Source organism: Thalassophryne amazonica, chromosome 6, assembly GCF_902500255.1.
Source record: "Thalassophryne amazonica chromosome 6, fThaAma1.1, whole genome shotgun sequence".
In the NCBI taxonomy this organism is placed as follows: Eukaryota; Metazoa; Chordata; class Actinopteri; order Batrachoidiformes; family Batrachoididae; genus Thalassophryne; species Thalassophryne amazonica.
The window spans coordinates 128,904,848-128,932,138 of record NC_047108.1 but is presented as its reverse complement, the minus strand read 5'-3'; the positions used below and the strand labels follow the sequence as shown (position 1 = coordinate 128,932,138).

The following is a 27,291-nucleotide window of genomic DNA, read 5'->3' as shown; positions in this document are numbered from 1 at the left end:
ATTATACGAGTGAAACTGTTAATTGATTATCAAAACATATTTTTGTTGTTGTTTGACAAATCAAACATAATTGAAGTTATTGGTCAAGTTGTCATTTCCACATATAGAGTATATGGGAATGAAATGTTATTTCCCACCACTGAAGGTGCGAGCACAGAATAAAACAAATATGAAATGTAACAGACATTTGGTACACTGAAAGTTATGATTATAAACACAAATTCAGTTATTAAAATGAAAAATGACAAAAAAAAAAACTGGTTTCTTTGTGCAATTTGAAACTGTTGCTTTCTAAAGACAAAACAATGTTTTAGTTTTTTTCCATATTAAAGTGTATGTGGCTTTATTCAGTTATCTTTTGGAATTATATATATATATATATATATATATATATATATATATATATATATATATATATATATATATATATACAAAATTTCGATCATGTTGTGAGAATTTTACTGAGATTAGAGAGCATTTTTCAAAACGAGCTTTATAGTTTTATTTTGAATAGGCTGGCCAGAGCTTTTTCACAGTCTACTGCGGTTAGCTTGACGTTACTGAGTTGAAAAGTGTGAAATAAACCGCATGCGCATAAATTTTAAGTAAACATTTGGTTATTCTTCGCTTCCTGGTAAACAAAGTTATCAGTCATTTCTCTAATAAAGCAGGCATCTTTGATGAACGAACATGCCTGAAATCAAAGTAACACCGCTGGGTGAGTACAGATGCTAACTAATGGGCTAAGCTAGTTCCGTCAACTTTAACGTTGTGTCCTATCTTACAGCCTATAGTGAACTGTAGTAACTCCTGTATTTTTGTCGTTTGTGTTGAAAGCACCTGTTGTGCTCCACTCCGTTGTCTTTGCAGTGTTAGTAGTAGGTGTTGTTTTGAGTTGTTAGCTGTTTTTGTTCCCTCTCCAAGGTGCTGGACAGGATGTCGGCCGCAGCTGCATCCTGGTCTCTATCGGAGGTAAAAACATCATGCTTGACTGTGGCATGCACATGGGATACAACGATGATGTAAGTCAAAGAGCTGAAGTGGATTATTTGTATTGTGCAGAGTCTTTACAGTTGTTGTCAGAGACATTATAGATACACTCATTATGGGAATGAATGTCATAGCAATACTGCATTTTCAGTTATTCCTTTGAACTCTTCTCTGTCTAGATTATGGTGGCCGAAAAGGGCCATAACACGTCTAACAGGGCTATTCCACAGGGTGTCGTTCTACTACTATAGTCACCCACAATCCAAAAAAGTGCAAAAACGGAACCTTTATCAGGGCTGCTTTGGCTTTAGATTTTTACCTCGATCAATCAATCAATCAATCAATTTTTTTTTTTATATAGCGCCAAATCACAACAAACAGTTGCCCCAAGGCGCTTTATATTGTAAGGCAAGGCCATACAATAATTATGTAAAACCCCAACGGTCAAAACGACCCCCTGTGAGCAAGCACTTGGCTACAGTGGGAAGGAAAAACTCCCTTTTAACAGGAAGAAACCTCCAGCAGAACCAGGCTCAGGGAGGGGCAGTCTTCTGCTGGGACTGGTTGGGGCTGAGGGAGAGAACCAGGAAAAAGACATGCTGTGGAGGGGAGCAGAGATCGATCACTAATGATTAAATGCAGAGTGGTGCATACAGAGCAAAAAGAGAAAGAAACAGTGCATCATGGGAACCCCCCAGCAGTCTACGTCTATAGCAGCATAACTAAGGGATGGTTCAGGGTCACCTGATCCAGCCCTAACTATAAGCTTTAGCAAAAAGGAAAGTTTTAAGCCTAATCTTAAAAGTAGAGAGGGTGTCTGTCTCCCTGATCTGAATTGGGAGCTGGTTCCACAGGAGAGGAGCCTGAAAGCTGAAGGCTCTGCCTCCCATTCTACTCTTACAAACCCTAGGAACTACAAGTAAGCCTGCAGTCTGAGAGCGAAGCGCTCTATTGGGGTGATATGGTACTACGAGGTCCCTAAGATAAGATGGGACCTGATTATTCAAAACCTTATAAGTAAGAAGAAGAATTTTAAATTCTATTCTAGAATTAACAGGAAGCCAATGAAGAGAGGCCAATATGGGTGAGATATGCTCTCTCCTTCTAGTCCCCGTCAGCACTCTAGCTGCAGCATTTTGAATTAACTGAAGGCTTTTTAGGGAACTTTTAGGACAACCTGATAATAATGAATTACAATAGTCCAGCCTAGAGGAAATAAATGCATGAATTAGTTTTTCAGCATCACTCTGAGACAAGACCTTTCTAATTTTAGAGATATTGCGTAAATGCAAAAAAGCAGTCCTACATATTTGTTTAATATGCGCTTTGAATGACATATCCTGATCAAAAATGACTCCAAGATTTCTCACAGTATTACTAGAGGTCAGGGTAATGCCATCCAGAGTAAGGATCTGGTTAGACACCATGTTTCTAAGATTTGTGGGGCCAAGAACAATAACTTCAGTTTTATCTGAGTTTAAAAGCAGGAAATTAGAGGTCATCCATGTCTTTATGTCTGTAAGACAATCCTGCAGTTTAGCTAATTGGTGTGTGTCCTCTGGCTTCATGGATAGATAAAGCTGGGTATCATCTGCGTAACAATGAAAATTTAAGCAATACCGTCTAATAATACTGCCTAAGGGAAGCATATATAAAGTGAATAAAATTGGTCCTAGCACAGAACCTTGTGGAACTCCATAATTAACTTTAGTCTGTGAAGAAGATTCCCCATTTACATGAACAAATTGTAATCTATTAGACAAATATGATTCAAACCACCGCAGCGCAGTGCCTTTAATACCTATGGCATGCTCTAATCTCTGTAATAAAATTTTATGGTCAACAGTATCAAAAGCAGCACTGAGGTCTAACAGAACAAGCACAGAGATGAGTCCACTGTCCGAGGCCATAAGAAGATCATTTGTAACCTTCACTAATGCTGTTTCTGTACTATGATGAATTCTAAAACCTGACTGAAACTCTTCAAATAGACCATTCCTCTGCAGATGATCAGTTAGCTGTTTTACAACTACCCTTTCAAGAATTTTTGAGAGAAAAGGAAGGTTGGAGATTGGCCTATAATTAGCTAAGATAGCTGGGTCAAGTGATGGCTTTTTAAGTAATGGTTTAATTACTGCCACCTTAAAAGCCTGTGGTACATAGCCAACTAACAAAGATAGATTGATCATATTTAAGATCGAAGCATTAAATAATGGTAGGGCTTCCTTGAGCAGCCTGGTAGGAATGGGGTCTAATAAACATGTTGATGGTTTGGATGAAGTAACTAATGAAAATAACTCAGACAGAACAATCGGAGAGAAAGAGTCTAACCAAATACCGGCATCACTGAAAGCAGCCAAAGATAACGATACGTCTTTGGGATGGTTATGAGTAATTTTTTCTCTAATAGTTAAAATTTTGTTAGCAAAGAAAGTCATGAACTCATTACTAGTTAAAGATAATAGAATACTCAGCTCAATAGAGCTCTGACTCTTTGTCAGCCTGGCTACAGTGCTGAAAAGAAACCTGGGGTTGTTCTTATTTTCTTCAATTAGTGATGAGTAGAAAGATGTCCTAGCTTTACGGAGGGCTTTTTTATAGAGCAACAGACTCTTTTTCCAGGCTAAGTGAAGATCTTCTAAATTAGTGAGACGCCATTTCCTCTCCAACTTACGGGTTATCTGCTTTAAGCTACGAGTTTGAGAGTTATACCATGGAGTCAGACACTTCTGATTTAAAGCTCTCTTTTTCAGAGGAGCTACAGCATCCAAAGTTGTCTTCAATGAGGATGTAAAACTATTGACGAGATACTCTATCTCCCTTACAGAGTTTAGGTAGCTACTCTGCACTGTGTTGTTATATGGCATTAGAGAACATAAAGAAGGAATCATATCCTTAAACCTAGTTACAGCGCTTTCTGAAAGACTTCTAGTGTAATGAAACTTATTCCCTACTGCTGGGTAGTCCATCAGAGTAAATGTAAATGTTATTAAAAACTGATCAGACAGAAGGGAGTTTTCAGGGAATACTGTTAAGTCTTCTATTTCCATACCATAAGTCAGAACAAGATCTAAGATATGATTAAAGTGGTGGGTGGACTCATTTACTTTTTGAGCAAAGCCAATAGAGTCTAATAATAGATTAAATGCAGTGTTGAGGCTGTCATTCTCAGCATCTGTGTGGATGTTAAAATCGCCCACTATAATTATCTTATCTGAGCTAAGCACTAAGTCAGACAAAAGGTCTGAAAATTCACAGAGAAACTCACAGTAACGACCAGGTGGACGATAGATAATAACAAATAAAACTGGTTTTTGGGACTTCCAATTTGGATGGACAAGACTAAGAGACAAGCTTTCAAATGAATTAAAGCTCTGTCTGGGTTTTGGATTAATTAATAAGCTGGAATGGAAGATTGCTGCTAATCCTCCACCCCGGCCCGTGCTACGAGCATTCTGACAGTTAGTGTGACTCGGGGGTGTTGACTCATTTAAACTAACATATTCATCCTGCTGTAACCAGGTTTCTGTTAGGCAGAATAAATCAATATGTTGATCAATTATTATATCATTTACCAACAGGGACTTAGAAGAGAGAGACCTAATGTTTAATAGACCACATTTAACTGTTTTAGTCTGTGGTGCAGTAGAAGGTGCTATATTATTTTTTCTTTTTGAATTTTTATGCTTAAATAGATTTTTGCTGGTTATTGGTAGTCTGGGAGCAGGCACCGTCTCTACAGGGATGGGGTAATGAGGGGATGGCAGGGGGAGAGAAGCTGCAGAGAGGTGTGTAAGACTACAACTCTGCTTCCTGGTCCCAACCCTGGATAGTCACGGTTTGGAGGATTTAAGAAAATTAGCCAGATTTCTAGAAATGAGAGCTGCTCCATCCAAAGTGGGATGGATGCCGTCTCTCCTAACAAGACCAGGTTTTCCCCAGAAGCTTTGCCAATTATCTATGAAGCCCACCTCATTTTTTGGACACCACTCAGACAGCCAGCAATTCAAGGAGAACATGCGGCTAAACATGTCACTCCCGGTCTGATTGGGGAGGGGCCCAGAGAAAACTACAGAGTCCGACATTGTTTTTGCAAAGTTACACACCGATTTAATGTTAATTTTAGTGACCTCCGATTGGCGTAACCGGGTGTCATTACTGCCGACGTGAATTACAATCTTACCAAATTTACGCTTAGCCTTAACCAGCAGTTTCAAATTTCCTTCAATGTCGCCTGCTCTGGCCCCCGGAAGACAATTGACTATGGTTGCTGGTGTCGCTAACTTCACATTTCTCAAAACAGAGTCGCCAATAACCAGAGTTTGATCCTCGGCGGGTGTGTCGTCGAGTGGGGAAAAACGGTTAGAAATGTGAACGGGTTGGCGGTGTACACGGGGCTTCTGTTTAGGGCTACGCTTCCTCCTCACAGTCACCCAGTCAGCCTGCTTTCCCGGCTGCTCGGGATCTGCCAGAGGGGAACTAACGGCGGCTAAGCTACCTTGGTCCGCACCGACTACAGGGGCCTGGCTAGCTGTAGAATTTTCCACGGTGCGGAGCCGAGTCTCCAATTCGCCCAGCCTGGCCTCCAAAGCTACGAATAAGCTACACTTATTACAAGTACCATTACTGCTAAAGGAGGCCGAGGAATAACTAAACATTTCACACCCAGAGCAGAAAAGTGCGGGAGAGACAGGAGAAGCCGCCATGCTAAATCGGCTAAGAGCTAGTAGCTACGCTAAGCTAGCGGATTCCTAAAAACACGCAAAGTGAATAATGTGTAAATAATTTAGAGGTGATTCAGCAGAATGAGTGCTTTAGTTAAGGCACGTAAAGATTACACTGGGAAACAAATCGTAATCTAGATAACTAGATCAATCTAACTGCGCAGATTAAACAGCTAACAGATACAGAAAAACACCGCTGATGTCGATGGAGCACAATCACAGAAGTTTCAAGCCATAGTTACTGTGAATACCCCATTTAAAGAAATTTGAATATGATTGAAGCTCTTAAGAATATGAACACCTGGAAGTTACTGTGCACTATCAGCGATTTCATAAATTGGGATCAAATGTTTGAACATTTCGACATTTGATCCTGATTTTAAATCTGGTGCAGATGGTGGTCATAGCTAGTGCATATACCAAGTTTGTTCAAGATTGACAACTTTGTCAATCTTGAACAAACTTCTTGATCTGTCTAAAGATCAAGCCTGCAAAGTGCATCTTCAGGCCAAGTTGTAACAGTTTTAATGGTGGGCCTCATGCTGCATCTGAAGGGGGTGTAGGCTGGGGGGAGCAAGAGGGAAACATGATCTGACTGACCCAGGCAAACAGTGAGAATACAGATGTAAACAAATTTGTCAGTAACAAATTTGTCAGTATGTCTGCTGCAGGTTCAGATGCACCCAAACAGAGAATCACTTCGCAAAGCTCTGCAACGCAGCAGGGTCCGGTTTCGAATCTTGTTTAGCTGAATAAACTCACTTAGTTGACTAATTTTTTTTAAGTTAGTTGTTGCACAAAGTGCTTAGTTGGCTAAAATTTCACGTTACCCAACTAAAGTTTTCAGCCTGGTACAGAGGAGGTTAATGTTATTTAAGTCAACAGAACGTCAGTGCCTAACCTCACAGAATGGTGGCTATCATGTACCGCCGTATCGCTTGTATTCCTTCAAAAGGAGAGCTTCCACTGCTTTTGGCCATGGTTGTAGCAGACGACTGTCATGATGTGTTTGTGACAGTTCTCACACGAGCCACCAGGCGTCGCTGTTACACTGAGCAACGTTGTGTGCACATAAAAGCTTGGCAGAAGTGTAGAAGAAGAAACTGAAGAGTGAAACTGCTAGGCTAAGAACTAAGTGCATCATTCCGCTGTTCGTATGGGTCTGTAAATGTTAATAAAGCCAGTTAACAAAACAAAGGAAATAATCAAGACTGCCACACATTGGAGCTGTCTCTTGGCAACGGCACGTGCAAGGCCGTTATGCCTGTGAAAACTATTGACTAAGGAAGACGGCTAATCTACAAGTTTAACCGTCAATGTGAAACTGATTAGACAGATAATGTTAGGTGACTAACTGTAGTTGGCTAAGAAAGTTTAGTAGACTGAAAGATTAGATTGATTTGTGAAACCAGGCCCAGAAGTACAAACAGCAAAAAAAGAAGCTTGGGGCCAGAGGAGTTTAGCTGACTACTACAGTTCAGTGCATTGCAAATCAAATAATAAAACATGAAAATATAGCTACCTTATGAGTAAAATTATTAATAAAGTACATCAATTTTCTCACTTCTGCTGACCAGGGAGAGATAAAGAGGGGAGCACTGTGATACTCTGAATGATCCATCAGTTAAAGGCCTCCGGGCCGAAATCTGTTTTTGCGCTGTTAGTATTTCTGGTGTGTTGTTACGACTTTGCAAAGCATTTCTGTGTTTTGGTGAGTTGTCTGAATTTGCAGCTGACATGTTAATAAATGAAATTGCTGCATGTGCTGCAAGTTCTATTTGTTCTTTATTTTGCAAAGTCTTTTCTTTTAGTCAATTTGCAAGATATTTTTGATGTAGCTGTATGCTGTAGAACTGATGCAGGTGTGTTTTTTTTTTCTCTCATTTGTTCTTTCTGCATTTCCCAGCATTGTCTTAATTTTGAAGGGTTGTGGCTTCTGCCAGACACTGTAGTGAATGAGTGCACATCTTAGTTTAAAATATTGTTGAAAAAGTTTTAATTGATGTTTTTTTCTGAAATCAACACAAAATTTAACATACAGCGCACTTAATATTTGGTTGATCAGATGCTTGTGGTAGCCGTCAACAAGCTTCTGGCAGAATTCTGGCTGGATATTTGACCACTCTTCTTGACAGCTCAGTAAAAATCTGTTGATTTCCTGGACAGATCCAATTGTTAAGCAAAATCCAGATATTTTCAATTTGCTTGAGGTCTGGACTTTGGGAAACTCATTCTAGAAGCTTAATGTTTGACTGCTTTATCCATTTGACAACCAGCTTTGATGTGCATTTGGTTGTCTCTCTCTCTCTCTCTCTCTCTCTCTCTCTCTCTCTCTCACACACACACACACACACACACACACACACACACACACACACACACACACACACACTGATGTCGACGTGTTGCCATGCAAGGCACTCAGGTAACTTGGGCATTAAAGGAGACCCGCATTGAAAAAAATGCAGTCAGATTTTTTTGAACAAAAAATGACTTACATTTACACATAAGATCCTTCTGAATGTAGTAAAGTAAATCTGCAAGCCCAGATCTGTCATTCAATGGAGAAATCTTTATTTGAAAATGACAAATTTACATTAACAAATTAACATTTAGCCCTCCGCAAACTGTCCCTCTCATCATGAACGCTGCCGAGATGTCACGGAGAAGACCCTCTCCCAGCATGCATTGCGCCAATTGTAATTAGTGGATTTATGTCAGCTTGCATCGCTTACCTTTTTGTCTTATACGGAAGGATCAACGGTTTTTTAAAACTTCATATTGTCTTGCGGTACATTTGGTGAGTACACATTTATTTTTATTTTTGCCTGAAAATTATTTTGGGGGACTTTTTCATACGCCCATTTGATTGAGTGGTGTCGCAATGAAAATCTACTGTCTTTCGCCTCCGGTACCATCGCGGGATATGGAGGCGAGACCCGCAAAGAATCCCACTCATTAAAAATATATAAACCTCTCTCAGCATCCATGGAGCTCTGGGGCTCCGATTGCCAAGACGTGCGGTGCTGTGGATTTTGCCACAAGAAGTCTGTCCTTGCAGCAACAGGTGTACCGGCCGCTTCGCATTAAAACAGCGAGCATAATCTCAGGACTTGTGCCAAGTGTGCTGCAGCTCCATTCAGTAGACAGAGAGGTGATGCCGGCGGCTGCAAAGCAGACACGGGCGGTGTGAGTGGCCCGTGTCGGCGGTTAGCGAGCTCGTTAACGAGCCCGCAGACTTAATAAGTGCAGCGGAGGCAGAGAGCGGGAGAGGAAGAACGGCGCCTGCTGTCGATGTCGTTGCTGATCTGAGCACACAGATCTGTATCTCACATTCATTGCAGCTTACTTTTGGATGTTGAAACCAGGACGTGTATAAATAACATTACTAACAGATAAAATCAATTTCAATGCGGGATTGGACTGAAGGCGGGAGCGCATCGTCTTGTCCCTGACGTCATGGAAATGATACGGCTGTACAAACTGTTTTCGCAGAGGGCTAAATTTTAGCTACAAATTTGTCATTTCTAAACGAAGATTTCTCCGCTGAATTACAAATTTGGGCTTACAGATTTACTTTACTGCATTCACAAGGGTCTTATAAATACATATCAGCTATTTCTTTCTGAGATCTGACCACATTTATTTCAGTGCAGGTCTACTTTAAAGCCATTGCTCAAAAGACCTTAGGATTTTCCTGTCTGATGATTAAACTACATTTGACTGGAACCCACAAGTATTCAGTTGAGGAAAATAGAAAAAAGTCTTAAAATTTGCGAACCTAAAACCACTCACAGTATTCTTGCTTGATCAGTGTATTTCTGTGTTGTCAATGCAGAGACGCTTCCCAGACTTTTCTTACATCACCCAGAATGGGCGTCTGACAGACTTTTTGGACTGTGTAATCATCAGGTTTGTTGTTTTTTTGTTTATACTTAAAGTGCCAAGTCTGTGTTATTTAAGTCTGTGTAAAGTGCAGCATTTCCTCATTTTGCTACCCCTGCTTTTCTTAGCCATTTCCACCTGGACCACTGTGGAGCTTTGCCCTATATGAGTGAGATGGTGGGCTTTGATGGACCCATCTACATGACCCATCCAACCAAGGCGATTTGTCCCATTTTGCTGGAAGATTTCCGAAAGATCACTGTTGACAAAAAGGGAGAAACTAACTTCTTCACCTCGCAGATGATCAAAGACTGCATGAAGAAAGTAATACCGTTGAACCTCCACCAAACGGTCCAGGTGCAGTGCAGGTGTCTTTGTGATGGGCCCAGATGTGGTCTGTAATCATACTGGTGTCGCAGACCGAACACCCCCCCCCCCCCCCCAAAAAAAAAAAATCGGTCCCCCTGCCTTCACTGCACATGCGTCATTTCGGAGCTCAGCCGCTCGTCTGAGACAGACTCCCTTCACCCAAAGCGATCAAATGGATTAATGTGATTATTAACCATCAAATGACAAAGTAAAACCTCTTAAATCATTCTCAAGTCAGTTTTAAGCAGAAATGAGGCGATATTCTGTGACACTTTGAAATGACAGACGCTCAGTGAATGCATCAGCTAGCAGCCCGCGTATCTGCCGCGCTCTCATTGCGTCCTCCGTCTTTTATGATGAAATAATGCTGAATTTATGTGGAAATGATTGTTGTACAAAAGCTTCAGATATCTGTCGCTGAGAGAGATGATGACTGGAGGCAGTTTGAAGCAGAAACAAGGTGATAATCAGTGAACCGCGGCTGATGATGCATGAAAATTCAGTAAGGTTGTTGTTGTTCATTCGGCTGCTCCCGGTTTTGTTCGGGGTCGCCACAGTGGATACAGCCAGATCAGTATTGGTAATTGGCACAAGTTTTACGCCCTAAGCAGAGCAGGATCTGGTTAGTACTTTGGAACACCAGCGGCTGTGAGTGTTTCTCCAGGTGAAACTGGAGTTGCGTCAGGAAGGGCTTCTGAGATCTGACAGGATCAGGCTGACACAGAGCAGACCAGCTGCATGAAAATTCAGTAAGGTATATCTTGTATATTATATTCCAGTTCTAAGGTGGAACTATGCCAGTATATAGAGGTATATCTAAATATCTAAAAAGGAAGGTAAAATAGGAGAGTAGAAAAGAGTAGAGTAGAGCCACTTAGGTGCCTGGTCTTGACAACCAGGGATGGTCGGTTGAAAAGCTTTTTTATCCCATGGGAACTCTCCCTACACACCTAAGCAGCTCAAGAAAAAGGTCTATATAATATAATAAAAAGACATAAGAAGGATAAGACATCACAGGAGAAGATTGTAGTATAGGTCATTTAGTATGTAGACTAGTAGTAAAATCAAATATAGTTAGTAGGCTAAGCTGTAGAAGCAGAAGCTGTGAGTGTGTGAGTGTACTGGTGTCTATCTAAAGTAACTATAGGAAAGCATACTATAGGAAAATTAAAAGTATAATCATTATGCTATCAAATGGAAACCTAAGAACGTAGGTACTATATGTTGACATCTTTAAAGGAACACATAAACTGATGAATCATTAAAAATGTACACCATGTAAAATAGAATTGTAAATGGTGAAAATAAGCTAGTGGAAGAGCTAAATTAGCCGTGAATAAGCCTACCGTACCCAGCAAGCTAACATGATATACAAAAACGGTAATTAGTGTATAAAGTATAATCGCGTAGTTAAACCTACAGTAACGGTATTAACAAATACATATAAAATAAATGTGGGCAAAAGTATGAATTGTGGGTTATCAAACACAAAGGAACCAACTATTTTGTAAGCTACGATGAACGTTGCTAAGGCCTGATAGATAAGCTAACGTTAGCTGTTAGGTATAACTAATTGTACCCCACTCCTCCAGTATTTACTTAAATATAATAATATTAAAAAGGGGGGAACAAAAAAAAGTAAAGCATGCAGAAAAGTATATGGAGACATAAGTACATATATTTGCAGAAAAGAGGAAAAAGAGGCGGCCGTTTTAATCACCAAACCTGCAGCTGCCAGCGTTACACATCTTGTTCTTTCTTCTTCTACAGTGAAGGCAGGCAGGGTGGACCGATTTTTAGGGGGGACCATTCGGTCTGCGACACTGGCCTCGGCTTGTCGTCTCTGTTTGGTTTTCAAGGGAAACTGATGTTGTTGTGCTGATGGCAGGTGGATGATGAGCTGGAGATTAAGGCGTACTATGCAGGTCATGTTCTGGGTGCTGCAATGGTGCACATCAAAGTGGGCTCAGAGTCTGTGGTCTACACTGTGAGTGTAAACAGGCCTTTTCTGCTGCTTCATCTGACATTACTGTCTCCGAATAATGGCAATTTTTTTATTTTTAGGGTGACTACAACATGACGCCAGATAGGCATTTAGGGTCAGTGTTGAGTTTTTTGTGTTTTTTTTTTTCCAGTGATTTCTGCTGGATGGTATGATGTGGATCATTTTTTCCTCTTATTTTGATGCACGTTGTCTGCTTTATTTTGGCAGCGCGGCGTGGATTGATAAGTGCCGCCCGGACATCCTTATCTCAGAGTCGACGTATGCCACTACTATCCGTGACTCAAAAAGATGCAGAGAGAGGGACTTCTTGAAGAAAGTCCATGAAACCATAGAAAGAGGAGGAAAGGTAGCGTTCACATTTTTAATTGGATATTGTGTGATACAGTCAGAGAAATTTGTCATGAACGGAAGTTTCAGTAATTCAAAGGAACTGATGTCCAATCTTTTGGTCCAGGTTCTCATTCCAGTTTTTGCACTTGGAAGAGCACAAGAACTCTGTATCCTGTTGGAAACATTTTGGTACGTTTGGTCATCAGTTTAAAAAAACGTAAGAAGCAAAGTTGCATTTGTGATGTGTGAAAGCAATCACACTTTCATGTCTGGGCGACACTGCAAGTTAGGATTGCAGCAACTTTTACCAGTCAAATATGGTTGAGTTTTCATGTTAGTATCTGCTTTTAAGACACCGACCACTCTGTTATTAACTTTCTGAAAAAGGTTATAAGATGACATGACACCATTTAATTATCAACATTCTGGTTAAATACTCGTAGAAATGCTTTTTAGTGTGGAGCAATTATGCAGTGCAGTTATGAAACATTATACTCAGAACTTGTCAGGAATTAGAATTATTTTAGCGTGTCACTGTTCTGACACCAATTCTTGGACTTTTCCCAAAGATAACATAAATTAAAATATTTGAGTTCATCCCCTCCAGTTTGTTAACAGCATGGCTAAAAATAATTGCAGTCTGGGTCTGGATCCATGCATGTTTATCAGCTGTTAGGTGGTGGTGACCAAGCCATTGATTTCTTGGGTGCTATTTGGCTGAGAGCTTCAATGTTATCATCATGACTAAGTCACTCAGGCATCATGTTAGAGGAGAAAGTTATTATGACAAGATCGAAAAAGCAATTACCAAGTACCATGCGATTTCAAACAAAAACAACCATGATGCTTATATATTTTTTGTTGAAGCTTGTGTTGTGCAACAACTGCGTCATCATATCCATTGGCTCACAGCGCCCTCCGATGGCTGCAAATAAAAGGCATTTGTGCTGCAGGTCTGTTGTGTCTGACTCCTGTGGAGGAGGTGTCACAGACTGGGGCAGGCCTCAACTGTTTGCAGGGAATCTTATCACATGCACGATGAAAATTAGGAGCAGGTTCCAAGTGGCTTGAAATGAGTTTGTCAGTTTCTTCATTTCCAAAGCCTCAGCCTGCTGGTTAATTAATCCCTCTCATTTTAACAGGGAGAGAATGAACCTCAAGGCTCCAATCTATTTCTCCACTGGTCTGACTGAGAAAGCTAATCACTACTACAAGCTTTTCATAACGTGGACCAACCAGAAGATTCGAAAAACCTTTGTACAGAGAAACATGTTTGAGTTTAAGCATATCAAGGCTTTTGATCGCTCCTATGCTGATAATCCTGGCCCTATGGTAAGTCATATGCTGTTTTTCTTTTCACAGACACAGTGAAACCCAGATGTTAACTTTAACACTGTGCACACTTTTAGGTGGTGTTCGCCACACCGGGTATGCTGCATGCAGGGCAGTCTTTGCAAATCTTCAAGAAATGGGCTGGAAATGACAAAAACATGGTGAGCCTTATAAGAAATGAAGTAAAAAGCATTTTTCAATAATAACAACTGATGATGTGCAATAAGCTCCTCCCCTTTTAGGTAATAATGCCTGGGTATTGTGTACAAGGAACAATTGGTCACAAGATCCTAAATGGACAGCGAAAACTGGAGATGGAAGGGAGAGCAACGGTGAGATATATTTTTTTTTTTTTTTTCCCTTTTTTGAAACTGTATTTTTAAGTTACAGTGTGCAGGATTTAGGGATGTTTATTAGCATGAATGAAATGTAGTATTCATAGCCATCTGCATTAGTGTGTAATATCTGCAACAATGAAGTGATGCATTTTCCTAAACTTAGAATGAGCCCTTCATATCCGCATGGGAGCAGGGCCTCCCCTCATGGAGGCTGCCATGTTGGACAGCCATTTTCATACAGAAGGCCAAGAGGGACATGCTTACTTTGCCTTTTGCATTTTGTAGTGTGGCTCAAAGACGGAATAAAAAAGATAAATCAGTGGCAGTTCCCCATACACTGCTTACTGGTTGCTAGTGCAGGCTGATAAGTTTGATAACCCTCATTTTTGTCCAGTGGAGGATCGTACATGTTGCTAAAAGAAAAGGCAAGCAAGTATGAATCCCCATCACCAAAGGAGCAAAAAATTAAAGGGAATCAAAGTCATGACTTGCAACAGCACATTACAGTTCGACACCTCACCACTCAATGACAGTAAATGCTATATACTGTAGCTTTAAATTTCTTCTAGACCTGTACAGAATAAAATTATTTTAGACAGATGGATTGTCACATATTTCATACTTAAGAAGAATAACTGCCATTACATGCCATAACCTTTATCCCTGCCTTCCTTTGTGGTTTCTGTTAGCTTGGAGGGTTTTGCAATATCACAAAGCAGCGAAGTGTGATGTGTGAGGAAAAATACAATGCACCTGGTTGTTGACTTTCCTTATGTTTCTGTTGTTCTTACAGTTGGAGGTGAAACTCCAAGTGGAGTACATGTCCTTTAGTGCCCATGCAGATGCCAAAGGCATCATGCAGCTGATCCGTATGGCAGAGCCTCGTAACATGCTGCTCGTGCATGGCGAGGCAGCAAAAATGGAGTTCCTTAAGGGAAAGATAGAGCAGGAGTTCAGTAAGATTCACTTCTGTTTTCATTTTGCATAATTAGTTTCCACTCATCGTAAGTGTAATACATGTATGATATGTATTGCTTTTTGTATGTATGCCATCACACTTGACCCAAGTGATGGGTCAAGTGATGCCATCAAAGCCATCAATTATAAGCCAATTATAGGAGTTTTTCCTTCCCACTGTCGCCAAGTGCTTGCTCACAGGGGGTCGTTTTGACCGTTGGGGTTTTACGTAATTATTGTATGGCCTTGCCTTACAATATAAAGCGCCTTGGGGCAACTGTTTGTTGTGATTTGGCGCTATTTAAAAAAAATTGATTGATTGAAATTGATTTTTGTTTTATATGGTAGGTGTAAACTGCTATATGCCAGCCAATGGGGAGACGGCGACCGTGGTGACAAACCCCAGCGTGCCGGTGGACATCTCACTTAAGCTGCTCAAGAGGGAAATGGCTCTTGGAGGTACTCATCACTGAAAGTGACAGAAGGGTTTTTTCTTTTTTAACCCTTCCACAGACTGTATGCCAACTCATCATGGGAGGGGAGGTGATGGTCTAGTGGTTAAGGTGTTGGGCTTGAGACCAGAAGATCCTGGGTTGAAATCCCCGCCTGACTGGAAAATCACTAAGGGCCCTTGGGCAAGGTCTTTAATCCCCTATTGCTCCCGGTGTGTAGTGAGTGCCTTGTATGGCAGCACCCTGACATCGGGGTGAATGTGAGGCATTATTGTAAAGCGCTTTGAGCGTCTGATGCAGATGGAAAAGCGCTATATAAATGCAGTCCATTTACCATTCATCATCACTCTGATGTTCTCAACTTAATGATACAGTATTGGTAAAACTGTTCATCTGTGTGGTATGACCCAGACTAGTTTTCATAATAATAGATGATGTGTCAGATGACTGATTCTAAAACCAGAGGAAACGATCTGTATCATGACCCAGCTTCACATTGTTTTTCATGAGATTTTATATTTTTAATTGTAGAAACTGTTCTAAAGAATTTTAATGTGCTTGAAGTGGAGTTTTTATACTGCAGGTTTCTTAAAATTACTATGTAATTATACACATAATTACAAGATCAGCAGGAAGTGGCATTTAGAGAGTGCAACACCCCAAACCTGACATCTTTGACATCAAGTCACGCACATTGTTTCTTTGTGATTCATTGATGCCATAATACATGGTTCTGTGAGGCCTTGAATTTCGAGCAGTTCTTTCTGCCATTTTAAATCCATATTGACTCCAAATTGAGTTAAACAGGATCAGGACCGTGACCTCTCAAGGTCACCAAAAGTCATATGACCAATAGAGCGGTGTTATGTGACTTCATAGTAGTGTTTAGTAGTAATCTTAGGTGTATCAAAGCAGGCCGACTGGGTGACTGTGAGGAGGAAGCGTAGTTCTAAACAGAAGCCCCGTGTACACCGCCAACCCGTTCACATTTCTAACCGTTTTTCCCCACTCGGCGACACACCCGCCGAGGATCAAACTCTGGTTATTGGCGACTCTGTTTTGAGAAATGTGAAGTTAGCAACACCAGCAACCATAGTCAATTGTCTTCCGGGGGCCAGAGCAGACGACATTGAAGGAAATTTGAAACTGCTGGCTAAGGCTAAGCGTAAATTTGGTAAGATTGTAATTCACGTCGGCAGTAATGACACCCGGTTACGCCAATCGGAGGTCACTAAAATTAATATTGAATCGGTGTGTAACTTTGCAAAAACAATGTTGGACTCTGTAGTTTTCTCTGGGCCCCTCCCCAATCGGACCGGGAGTGACATGTTTAGCCGCATGTTCTCCTTGAATTGCTGGCTGTCTGAGTGGTTGTCCAAAAAATGAGGTGGGCTTCATAGATAATTGGCAAAGCTTCTGGGGAAAACCTGGTCTTGTTAGGAGAGACGGCATCCATCCCACTTTGGATGGAGCAGCTCTCATTTCTAGAAATCTGGCCAATTTTCTTAAATCCTCCAAACCGTGACTATCCAGGGTTGGGACCAGGAAGCAGAGTTGTAGTCTTACACACCTCTCTGCAGCTTCTCTCCCCCTGCCATCCCCTCATTACCCCATCCCCGTAGAGACGGTGCCTGCTCCCAGACCACCAACAACCAGCAAAAATCTATTTAAGCATAAAAGCTCAAAAAGAAAAAATAATATAGCACCTTCAACTGCACCACAGACTAAAACAGTTAAATGTGGTCTATTAAACATTAGGTCTCTCTCTTCTAAGTCCCTGTTGGTAAATGATATAATAATTGATCAACATATTGATTTATTCTGCCTAACAGAAACCTGGTTACAGCAGGATGAATATGTTAGTTTAAATGAGTCAACACCCCCGAGTCACACTAACTGCCAGAATGCTCGTAGCACGGGCCGAGGGGGAGGATTAGCAGCAATCTTCCATTCCAGCTTATTAATTAATCAAAAACCCAGACAGAGCTTTAATTCATTTGAAAGCTTGACTCTTAGTCTTGTCCATCCAAATTGGAAGTCCCAAAAACCAGTTTTATTTGTTATTATCTATCGTCCACCTGGTCGTTACTGTGAGTTTCTCTGTGAATTTTCAGACCTTTTGTCTGACTTAGTGCTTAGCTCAGATAAGATAATTATAGTGGGCGATTTTAACATCCACACAGATGCTGAGAATGACAGCCTCAACACTGCATTTAATCTATTATTAGACTCTATTGGCTTTGCTCAAAATGTAAATGAGTCCACCCACCACTTTAATCATATCTTAGATCTTGTTCTGACTTATGGTATGGAAATAGAAGACTTAACAGTATTCCCTGAAAAGTCCCTTCTGTCTGATCATTTCTTAATAACATTTACATTTACTCTGATGGACTACCCAGCAGTGGGGAATAAGTTTCATTACACTAGAAGTCTTTCAGAAAGCGCTGTAACTAGGTTTAAGGATATGTTTCCTTCTTTATGTTCTCTAATGCCATATACCAACACAGTGCAAAGTAGCTACCTAAACTCTGTAAGTGAGATAGAGTATCTCGTCAATAGTTTTACATCCTCATTGAAGACAACTTTGGATGCTGTAGCTCCTCTGAAAAGAGAGCTTTAAATCAGAAGTGCCTGACTCCGTGGTATAACTCACAAACTCGTAGCTTAAAGCAGATAACCCGTAAGTTGGAGAGGAAATGGCGTCTCACTAATTTAGAAGATCTTCACTTAGCCTGGAAAAAGAGTCTGTTGCTCTATAAAAAAGCCCTCCGTAAAGCTAGGACATCTTTCTACTCATCACTAATTGAAGAAAATAAGAACAGCCCCAGGTTTCTTTTCAGCACTGTAGCCAGGCTGACAAAGAGTCAGAGCTCTATTGAGCTGAGTATTCCATTAACTTTAACTAGTAATGACTTCATGACTTTCTTTGCTAACACAATTTTAACTATTAGAAAAAAAATTACTCATAACCATCCCAAAGACGTATCGTTATCTTTGGCTGCTTTCAGTGATGCCGGTATTTGGTTAGACTCTTTCTCTCCGACTGTTCTGTCTGAGTTATTTTCATTAGTTACTTCATCCAAACCATCAACATGTTTATTAGACCCCATTCCTACCAGGCTGCTCAAGGAAGCCCTACCATTATTTAATGCTTCGATCTTAAATATGATCAATCTATCTTTGTTAGTTGGCTATGTACCACAGGCTTTTAAGGTGGCAGTAATTAAACCATTACTTAAAAAGCCATCACTTGACCCAGCTATCTTAGCTAATTATAGGCCAATCTCCAACCTTCCTTTTCTCTCAAAAATTCTTGAAAGGGTAGTTGTAAAACAGCTAACTGATCATCTGCAGAGGAATGGTCTATTTGAAGAGTTTCAGTCAGGTTTTAGAATTCATCATAGTACAGAAACAGCATTAGTGAAGGTTACAAATGATCTTCTTATGGCCTCGGACAGTGGAGTCATCTCTGTGCTTGTTCTGTTAGACCTCAGTGCTGCTTTTGATACTGTTGACCATAAAATTTTATTACAGAGATTAGAGCATGCCATAGGTATTAAAGGCACTGCGCTGCGGTGGTTTGAATCATATTTGTCTAATAGATTACAATTTGTTCATGTAAATGGGGAATCTTCTTCACAGACTAAAGTTAATTATGGAGTTCCACAAGGTTCTGTGCTAGGACCAATTTTATTCACTTTATACATGCTTCCCTTAGACGGTATTGCTTAAATTTTCATTGTTACGCAGATGATACCCAGCTTTATCTATCCATGAAGCCAGAGGACACACACCAATTAGCTAAACTGCAGGATTGTCTTACAGACATAAAGACATGGATGACCTCTGATTTCCTGCTTTTAAACTCAGATAAAACTGAAGTTATTGTACTTGGCCCCACAAATCTTAGAAACATGGTGTCTAACCAGATCCTTACTGTGGATGGCATTACCCTGACCTCTAGTAATACTGTGAGAAATCTTGGAGTCATTTTTGATCAGGATATGTCATTCAAAGCGCATATTAAACAAATATGTAGGACTGCTTTTTTGCATTTACGCAATATCTCTAAAATCAAAAAGGTCTTGTCTAATTCATGCATTTATTTCCTCTAGGCTGGACTATTGTAATTCATTATTATCAGGTTGTCCTAAAAGTTCCCTAAAAAGCCTTCAGTTAATTCAAAATGCTGCAGCTAGAGTACTAACAGGGACTAGAAGGAGAGAGTATATTTCAGCCATATTGGCCTCTCTTCATTGGTTTCCTGTTAATTCTAGAATATAATTTAAAATTCTTCTTCTTACTTATAAGGTTTTGGATAATCAGGTCCCATCTTATCTTAGGGACCTCTTAGTACCATATCACCCCAATAGAGCGCTTCGCTCTCAGACTGCAGGCTTACTTGTAGTTCCTAGGGTTTGTAAGAGTAGAATGGGAGGCAGAGCCTTCAGCTTTCAGGCTCCTCTCCTGTGGAACCAGCTCCCAATTCAGATCAGGGAGACAGACACCCTCTCTACTTTTAAGATTAGGCTTAAAACTTTCCTTTTTGCTAAAGCTTATAGTTAGGGCTGGATCAGGTGACCCTGAACCATCCCTTAGTTATGCTGCTATAGACGTAGACTGCTGGGGGGTTCCCATGATGCACTGTTTCTTTCTCTTTTTGCTCTGTATGCACCACTCTGCATTTAATCATTAGTGATCGATCTCTGCTCCCCTCCACAGCATGTCTTTTTCCTGGTTCTCTCCCTCAGCCCCAACCAGTCCCAGCAGAAGACTGCCCCTCCCTGAGCCTGGTTCTGCTGGAGGTTTCTTCCTGTTAAAAGGGAGTTTTTCCTTCCCACTGTAGCCAAGTGCTTGCTCATAGGGGGTCGTTTTGACCGTTGGGTTTTTACATAATTATTGTATGGCCTTGCCTTACAATATAAAGTGCCTTGGGGCAACTGTTTGTTGTGATTTGGCGCTATATAAAAAAAAATTGATTGATTGATTGATCTTTAACTCATTCCTGGGAATAGTTCTAAATATCCCTTGTATAGAAGCATTGGGCTTAAGCTATGACTTTGGCCAGTGATGTTGACTTTTAACCAATTCTTCTCAAAATCAAATGAATGTGTCCTTCACTCACCCCCAGTCGTTGCACCATACTGTGTTCAAATTGAGCCAAAGATTTTCTGTTATTTTGTTCATACACAGGACCGAAAACAATACCTCGCATGTGCTACCAGGTATATGTGTAAATATAGTGTAAGACAGTTTGGCCTTTTAATTTTGTATTTATTTTGAATAAATTGATGTTATATCGTGTTGTCTTAGTGGACGTAGTGTTGGTTGTACAGGTGTGAGCTTGTTGCTAACATTGTTGACATACACATCAAGGAAATAAGTGCTTTTTCATGAGGGTCATTTATGTTGTATTGGAGATGACAAATATTCTCCCCATATTTTAGACAATTGGAAGGCAAACACAAATATATCTCAAATGATATAATGACATGAAATGAAATTAAATATAAAATATTTTTGGCAACATTGTATATAATTATTTTATTTGTCGTATTGGTGTTGTGTTCTGTTTTGAACATTGTAATATGTGGTTGTGGAGATATTTTAACAGAAATGTCATGCTTGCCTTTTAAGGGCCCCTTCCTGATCCCAAAAAACCTCGCACCATGCATGGAACCCTGATCATGAAAGAAAATGTAAGTTCACTGTTATTACAAGGACACTGCCCCTGTAAATAAACCCTGGAACACTATTCTGATAAATAACACAATAGTCTTACATGATTTTTCAAACAAATTGTTCTTGAACCAGTTGTTCATTTGATTGGACTGTGATTGGTCTGCAGTTACGTGAGCTCTGCTGTGTTGTTGTGCACAGAAAGCTAATTACTCCATAAAGGACTGTGACAGACATAATAAACGTGTGTGGTGAAAGTCAACCATCTCTGGAAATATAACAGTAAAGCCCTGTTTGGATGGAATTAGTTTAACATGGGGAGGCGGGGGGTGGGGGGGTGGGTCCTTTTTAGTGACTGTGTGCTCCTTTGTCAGTAGACAGCAGAGGTTTTATATTCACTCTTCAGTTTTATTTATGTAGAATTTCTACATCCTTCTGTTTACACATATGGTTATAAAATCACATGCTCATGTTCATATCAGCGTTTCCACTGGAGATTTTAACTGCTGATTGCAAAAAAAAAAAAATGAAGTGACATGTTAAGTTTAAAATTAAAGGAATGGGGCACATTTATTTTGTGCTTGTATAAGATTTGTTCTCACCGCCTGTTTTGGCACAACCATGCACAAACACACACATAAAATGAAGCCAACATAATTAGACAAAAGCTGGCCATCGGAAGTGACCACAGACGAATCCATTCTGTTCAGACTAGTATGAGTAATTTTCTTTTTTGAATAGTGATGGTGGTGCGTCAGGCCTGTTAATTGAGTAGCCACTCTCAGCTCTGTCATTTATACTGAGCTTTCTTGCGCTGTGCAAATCAGCTATAAATATTACAGACCTTCTGTAACGTTACTCCTCCTCCCTATATAAATCTAATCCTGTCCTAACTGGGCTCCATAAAAGTGCTTTTTCTTTGAGTGGAATGATTGTGATTATTATTTTTTAAAAGATGATCATGAGACAGCTCTTAAGTTTGAGCAGTGCTTTCATGCTGGATTTATTCAGTTGGTGGTGATGTTTTTCCTTCTTGTCATTTCCTGAGCACAGAGTCTGAAGCTGGTGTCTTCAGAGCAGGCCCTGAAGGAGTTGGGCCTGAATGAACATCAGTTGCGTTTCACCTGCCGGGTGCAGCTCCAGGACCCACACAGCGACCCCGACACACTTCATAGAATCTACACACATCTCAAGAGGTGAGCGTCGCACAGTGTCACCCCCAACCTCTCTCTTTAATTCTCTGCCACCACATCACCTTCTTTCTGGCTTTCTGCCCTCCTTACTTATCCACCATTTTTTAATTAACTTCTGAGATTAAGTCCTTTCTGTAACGTATGAGACCTTTAATATCCATCCATCCATCCATTTTCTTCCGCTTTATCCGGAGTCTGGTCGCGGGGGCAGCAGCTCAAGCAAAGCCGCCCAGACCTCCTGATCCACACACACCTCCCCCAGCTCCTCTGGGGGAATCCCAAGGCATTCCCAAGCCAGCTGAGAGATGTAGTCCCTCCAGCGTGTCCTGGGTCTTCCCCGTGGCCTCCTCCCAATGGGACGTGCCTGGAACACCTCTCCAGCGAGGCGTCCAGGGGGCATCCAGAAAAGATGCCCGAGCCACCTCAACTGACTCCTTTCGATGTGGAGGAGCAGCGGCTCGACTCTGAGACCTTTAATATATATTATTGATTTGTGTAATGTCTAACTGACTTTATTGTTGGATGTTTTTCATGTAGACATCTTTTTTAAAAAACCCTGCAATTTGTGAAATATTGTCAAAGAATGTGAAAATGTAGTAGTCAGTCTTTTTTATATTTTACCCAAGGTTACAGTACTGTATTTAACAATGGACAGGAACTCAGTATAGCATATGTGCACACCACAGCCTGTGCTGTTACTTTACATAAGGACTTTTAAATTCCAAAAATAAGCAAGATAGAGAAATAAACCTCTGATGTAAAATATATTGGATGTTATTTGATATGTCGGATGAAATAAATTGTAAGATGAGTATGGATTGCAGGCCAACACTAACATGGAGAACAGTGGATTTATGCTGTAAGCCCTCACCTTGTGGTGTGTACCATAAAGACTGTTAAATTCCAATAATAAGCATGATGGATAAATAAATGTGCAATAAATTTGTCTTTGTTTGGACAAAAGAAGTTCTCAGATACACATGAATTGCTGGCACACTGCTCTGGTAACACTACAGTAAAAATGTCTTTGTTTTTCTTTTCTTTTTAAATCAGTTCTTTAATTTGGGATTTTGCCATTATTGCAGTGTACTTTTATTTGTGGCATTTATTGTTTTATTATTGGAGTTTATTTTGTTTAGTGCTTTGATTCCTGGGAAAGCCCTGTAGAAATAGTTATTATTATTATCATTATTAATAACAAATGCAAGATATTTTTTTGGTATATGATTCACACTGGAGTATAAGTCACAGGACCTCCCAAAATAGTAAGGAAACCTTGACTTATACTCCAGAAATTAATCTTTGTGCTTTTAAACCTGTGTACTGAAATGGCTTCTTGCTTTTGTATTGTCTCCTTCAATGCTTCAGCATTTTAAAAGGTTACACGATCCAGCACCTCCCTGATGGCACAGTCATGGTGGAGTCCATAGTCATCAAAGTGTCATCCTCTACTGAAGACGTTAACGCCAAAGTTCTCCTGCTTTCCTGGAGTTATCAGGTAAAACATGGTGATGGACTGTGAGTACATGGTGCCCCTTGTACTTGTGTAACTTTTTTTTTTTTTTTGTATTGATTTTGTGGTCTGTAAATTAGTGATTTTTTTTTTTTTTTTTAAAGCATTGGTGCCTAATAAATTCAATTCAGATAACTTTGTGGCTTTGTTAAAATGGGTTTTTGAAGGGCCTGGTACAGACACACACAGTGGCATTTGAGTTATTCTGCCTGATTAGATTTGTTTCCAGTTTGAAGATGAGTAGGTTGAAGTTGTTAGAACACCAAATTCAACCATGAAGGTCACAGTCGTTCTACTTTAAGTGGTGCAGCAGAACTAAACAAAAATTTATTAAAGGTCAGTCAGGTACAGTTTCATGCACTTATGAGGTGGGCTATAAACAGCCGCACGAGAAGTGAAAACACCTGTGTGGGTGGAGTGTGCACGTGCAGTAAAGCTATGAAAGTGAGAAGGAGCTGAAAACCAGGGAGGGGAAACTTTGGTCTGCTGAATTGAGTCACTGCACAGCCGAATTAACGCCGTGCAGTTCGCTGTCTTTGTGTGTTTCATGCAAGCATGGGGGGAGAATGAACAAATGATTCTTTGATGTGTTTTTCTGCACCTGGTGTACTGTTTGTACAGTGTCTGACAGTGTACGAGTTCGTAGCTTTAACTGATTTGTTTGTTTTTGCATCATCTATTGTTTTAACAGCTATTAACAGATAGAACTTTCTTTAATACTTTAGAACTTTAACCAGCACGTGCCCTCACTTCACCTGACCTTTAAAGCTATAACAGAAATTCTTAATTGTATATACTTATTTGACAATTTGCATTTTGAATTGCTGCAGCAGGAATGCTCAAAAACCCCGTGAGTGCTCCTTCACAGCAGTGTTTGTTTATGTAACACACCTCTATGCTTTCTGCTGAAATGGGGAATTAGTGGCCTAAATGTTCAAAAAGTAGGCTCATGAACTGTGGATCAGGAGTTCAACCCTCCAGTCAGACATGCATTATTCATAAGATGCCCTTGAGCAAAGTCCTCAGTCCCCAAGCTGCTTCCAGAGTGCAACTGAGCAGCATCGGCGTGTGGATGTCTGAATGTGAGGCGTTGCTGTAAAGCAATTTGAACATCTGTATTGGATAGAAAAGCTCCAGTCTACAAATGCAATCTGTACATTTAATATATGTCAGAATGTTGAAAGCACACTATTATTGATCAATCTCTTGACTATTTTTTATGATTAATAAATTCCCAAAATATGGAGCCTCCAGGCCCAGTTTGAAACTGGAAAGCCTTCTACACCCAAACCTTTGATCGACCCCTGAGACTAAAATGAAGTATTTCCATATACTGTATGGCTTTGATTTATTACTTCTGATGACATTTTTAAAACTATCTAATAATTTGGGGTAAAGGTGGTGGCCAAGTGGTTAGTGCGCTTAGTTTCAGTGTGGAAGGTTCCAGGTTCAAATCCCACCCCTGCCACATTTCTCCATGTAATGTGGAGTTGCTTCAGGAAGGGCATCCGGCATAAAACCTGTGCCAGTTCAACATGCAGATCCACCTTGGATTTGCTGTGGCGACCCCAAGTGCAAACAAGGGAGCAGCCGAAGGGACTTAATATAAACTTTATTACAGAAATGAAGATCAGAGGTGTTTTTATTTTTTAATAACTCCTCACAGCCCAGGCTTTAGGAATCACTGGTGAAGTCTATAAAATGTCTAAAAATATAGAGCACAATGCTAAAGTACCATCGGCCGTATGAGCATGTAATCAATGAAAGGGTGTGTAGAAAGAATGTGACCTTTTGACTCCTTAATCAAGGTCAAGGTTAGCTGTCTTTGAACTTGTCCAAGGTCTGTGTCCCAAGAATGATCCCTATGAATTTGAAGAACTTGGCAGTAAACAGGACTGGACTTAATGCTGAGCAAAGACAGACAGACAGATGGACGGTCATGATAATAACGTAGAAGCTTCCAGCCAATTAACACCCATATTTTGGCCTTTGGTAAAAACGGCATCAATAAATAATATGGGCAGCATGGTGGCTTAGTGGTTAGCACTGTTGTTTCACAGCAAGAAGGTTGTGGGGTCACTTTCCACTTTGGCCTTTCTGTCTGCAGTTTGCATGTTCTCCCAGTGTTCACGTCCTTCTGGGTGCTCTGGCTTCCTCCCACTTCCAAAGACATGCCAGTTAAGTGAATTGGGAACTTTAAATGGACTGTAATTGTATGTGAGCGTGTGGCTCTGTTTGTCTGTCTATATGCGGGCCTGCGACATACTGGCATCCTGTCCAGGGTGTACCCTGCCTCTCACCCTATGACTGCTGGGATAGGCTCCAGCCCCAGCATGACCCTGGAGTAAGCAGGTATAGAGAATAAATAATATAAATAATACCCATTGAGTTTTCCAGAATCAAAAGGTGTCATCCACAAATTACACGCAGTGTTCACATCTGATTTGTAATGATGCATAATTGTTTTTTGCGTGTGCAAACTTGTTTTTGTTTGTTTATAATAAGATAAGATAAACTTTATTGTCCCTCTTGGGGAAATTTGTCCTGGGATGAAGCACAGGAACCTGCCACATACAACAAAAACAGACGTGTAAGGGCCACAAAGACAACAAGGACAACAATACAGGGCAAAGAAGTACAAATAATCACATGCCATAAAATCGCTGTGCAAAACCTGTACAACACAATGCCATGAAAAAAAAAAAATATATATATATATATATATATATATATATATATATATATATATATATAGTGTGTATGTGTGTTTTGTGATGGTTTGGATTGGAAAAAGCACCACAAAATAATAGATATTGAAGTGATATAAATCTGCCAAAAAGTACAAATTCATTCAGAAGATATTCAAAGTTTGGTAAATACCTGCAATTAATTGATTATTAACATTGTTGTTTATTTTTTCGATTGTTCAACTAATTTAGTCAGTACTATAGTTCACATAGTAGAATATTAACTACTGAAATGAAGTGCTTTCATCAGTGATGTGAACAAATCAAATTTCAGCAGTTTTTTTTCTTCAGTTGTTAAAACAATGACTAACATAAAAATGTTCCTTTTTGATAACACTGTGATCCCATACTTTCAAAAAAACAAAACAAAAAGTGTTTTATCTCCAGCCTGATACTAGTATTTTAACGTCATGTTTGTCAGCCCTGACCCTCGGAACACCACCACTGCACGTTTTTCAGCCTTTTCAGATTCAGTCCACACCTGATTTCTTGGCCAGATCAGGAGAGATGGACAATGTTGAGTGCTGGGACCAGAGTCGGCCAGCAGTGAATTATGTATATTGCTTTTTAAAGTGTTAAAGGAACATTTATGATTTACCACAAGGCTTATTTATTTATTTGTTTGTTTGTCTTGCTTTCCTTTTTTTTTTTTTTTTTTAGGATGAGGACCTCGGAAGTTTCCTTTCCAATCTGCTGAAAAAAGGGCTTCCATCTGGGCTATGATGAAATATCTTCTGTTCCAAATATGAAACTTCATACTGAAGAATTCCAGCG

The 27,291-nt window shown here is 40.2% G+C and overlaps 1 protein-coding gene across 1 annotated transcript; it reads left to right on the top strand.

Moving 5' to 3' along the window:
• The first annotated feature begins 558 nt into the window (after positions 1–558).
• On the top strand, positions 559–27,261 carry ints11 (integrator complex subunit 11). The gene is made up of 17 exons (XM_034173439.1): positions 559–718; positions 925–1,022; positions 9,553–9,626; positions 9,728–9,956; positions 11,857–11,955; positions 12,033–12,067; positions 12,181–12,319; positions 12,428–12,492; positions 13,446–13,635; positions 13,713–13,796; positions 13,878–13,967; positions 14,767–14,929; positions 15,279–15,389; positions 21,023–21,084; positions 22,118–22,260; positions 23,626–23,755; positions 27,178–27,261. The coding sequence occupies exons 1-17, from the start codon at positions 691–693 to the stop codon at positions 27,238–27,240; spliced, it is 1,803 nt and encodes a 600-aa protein (XP_034029330.1). The 5' UTR covers positions 559–690; the 3' UTR covers positions 27,241–27,261.
• The last annotated feature ends 30 nt before the right edge of the window (positions 27,262–27,291 follow it).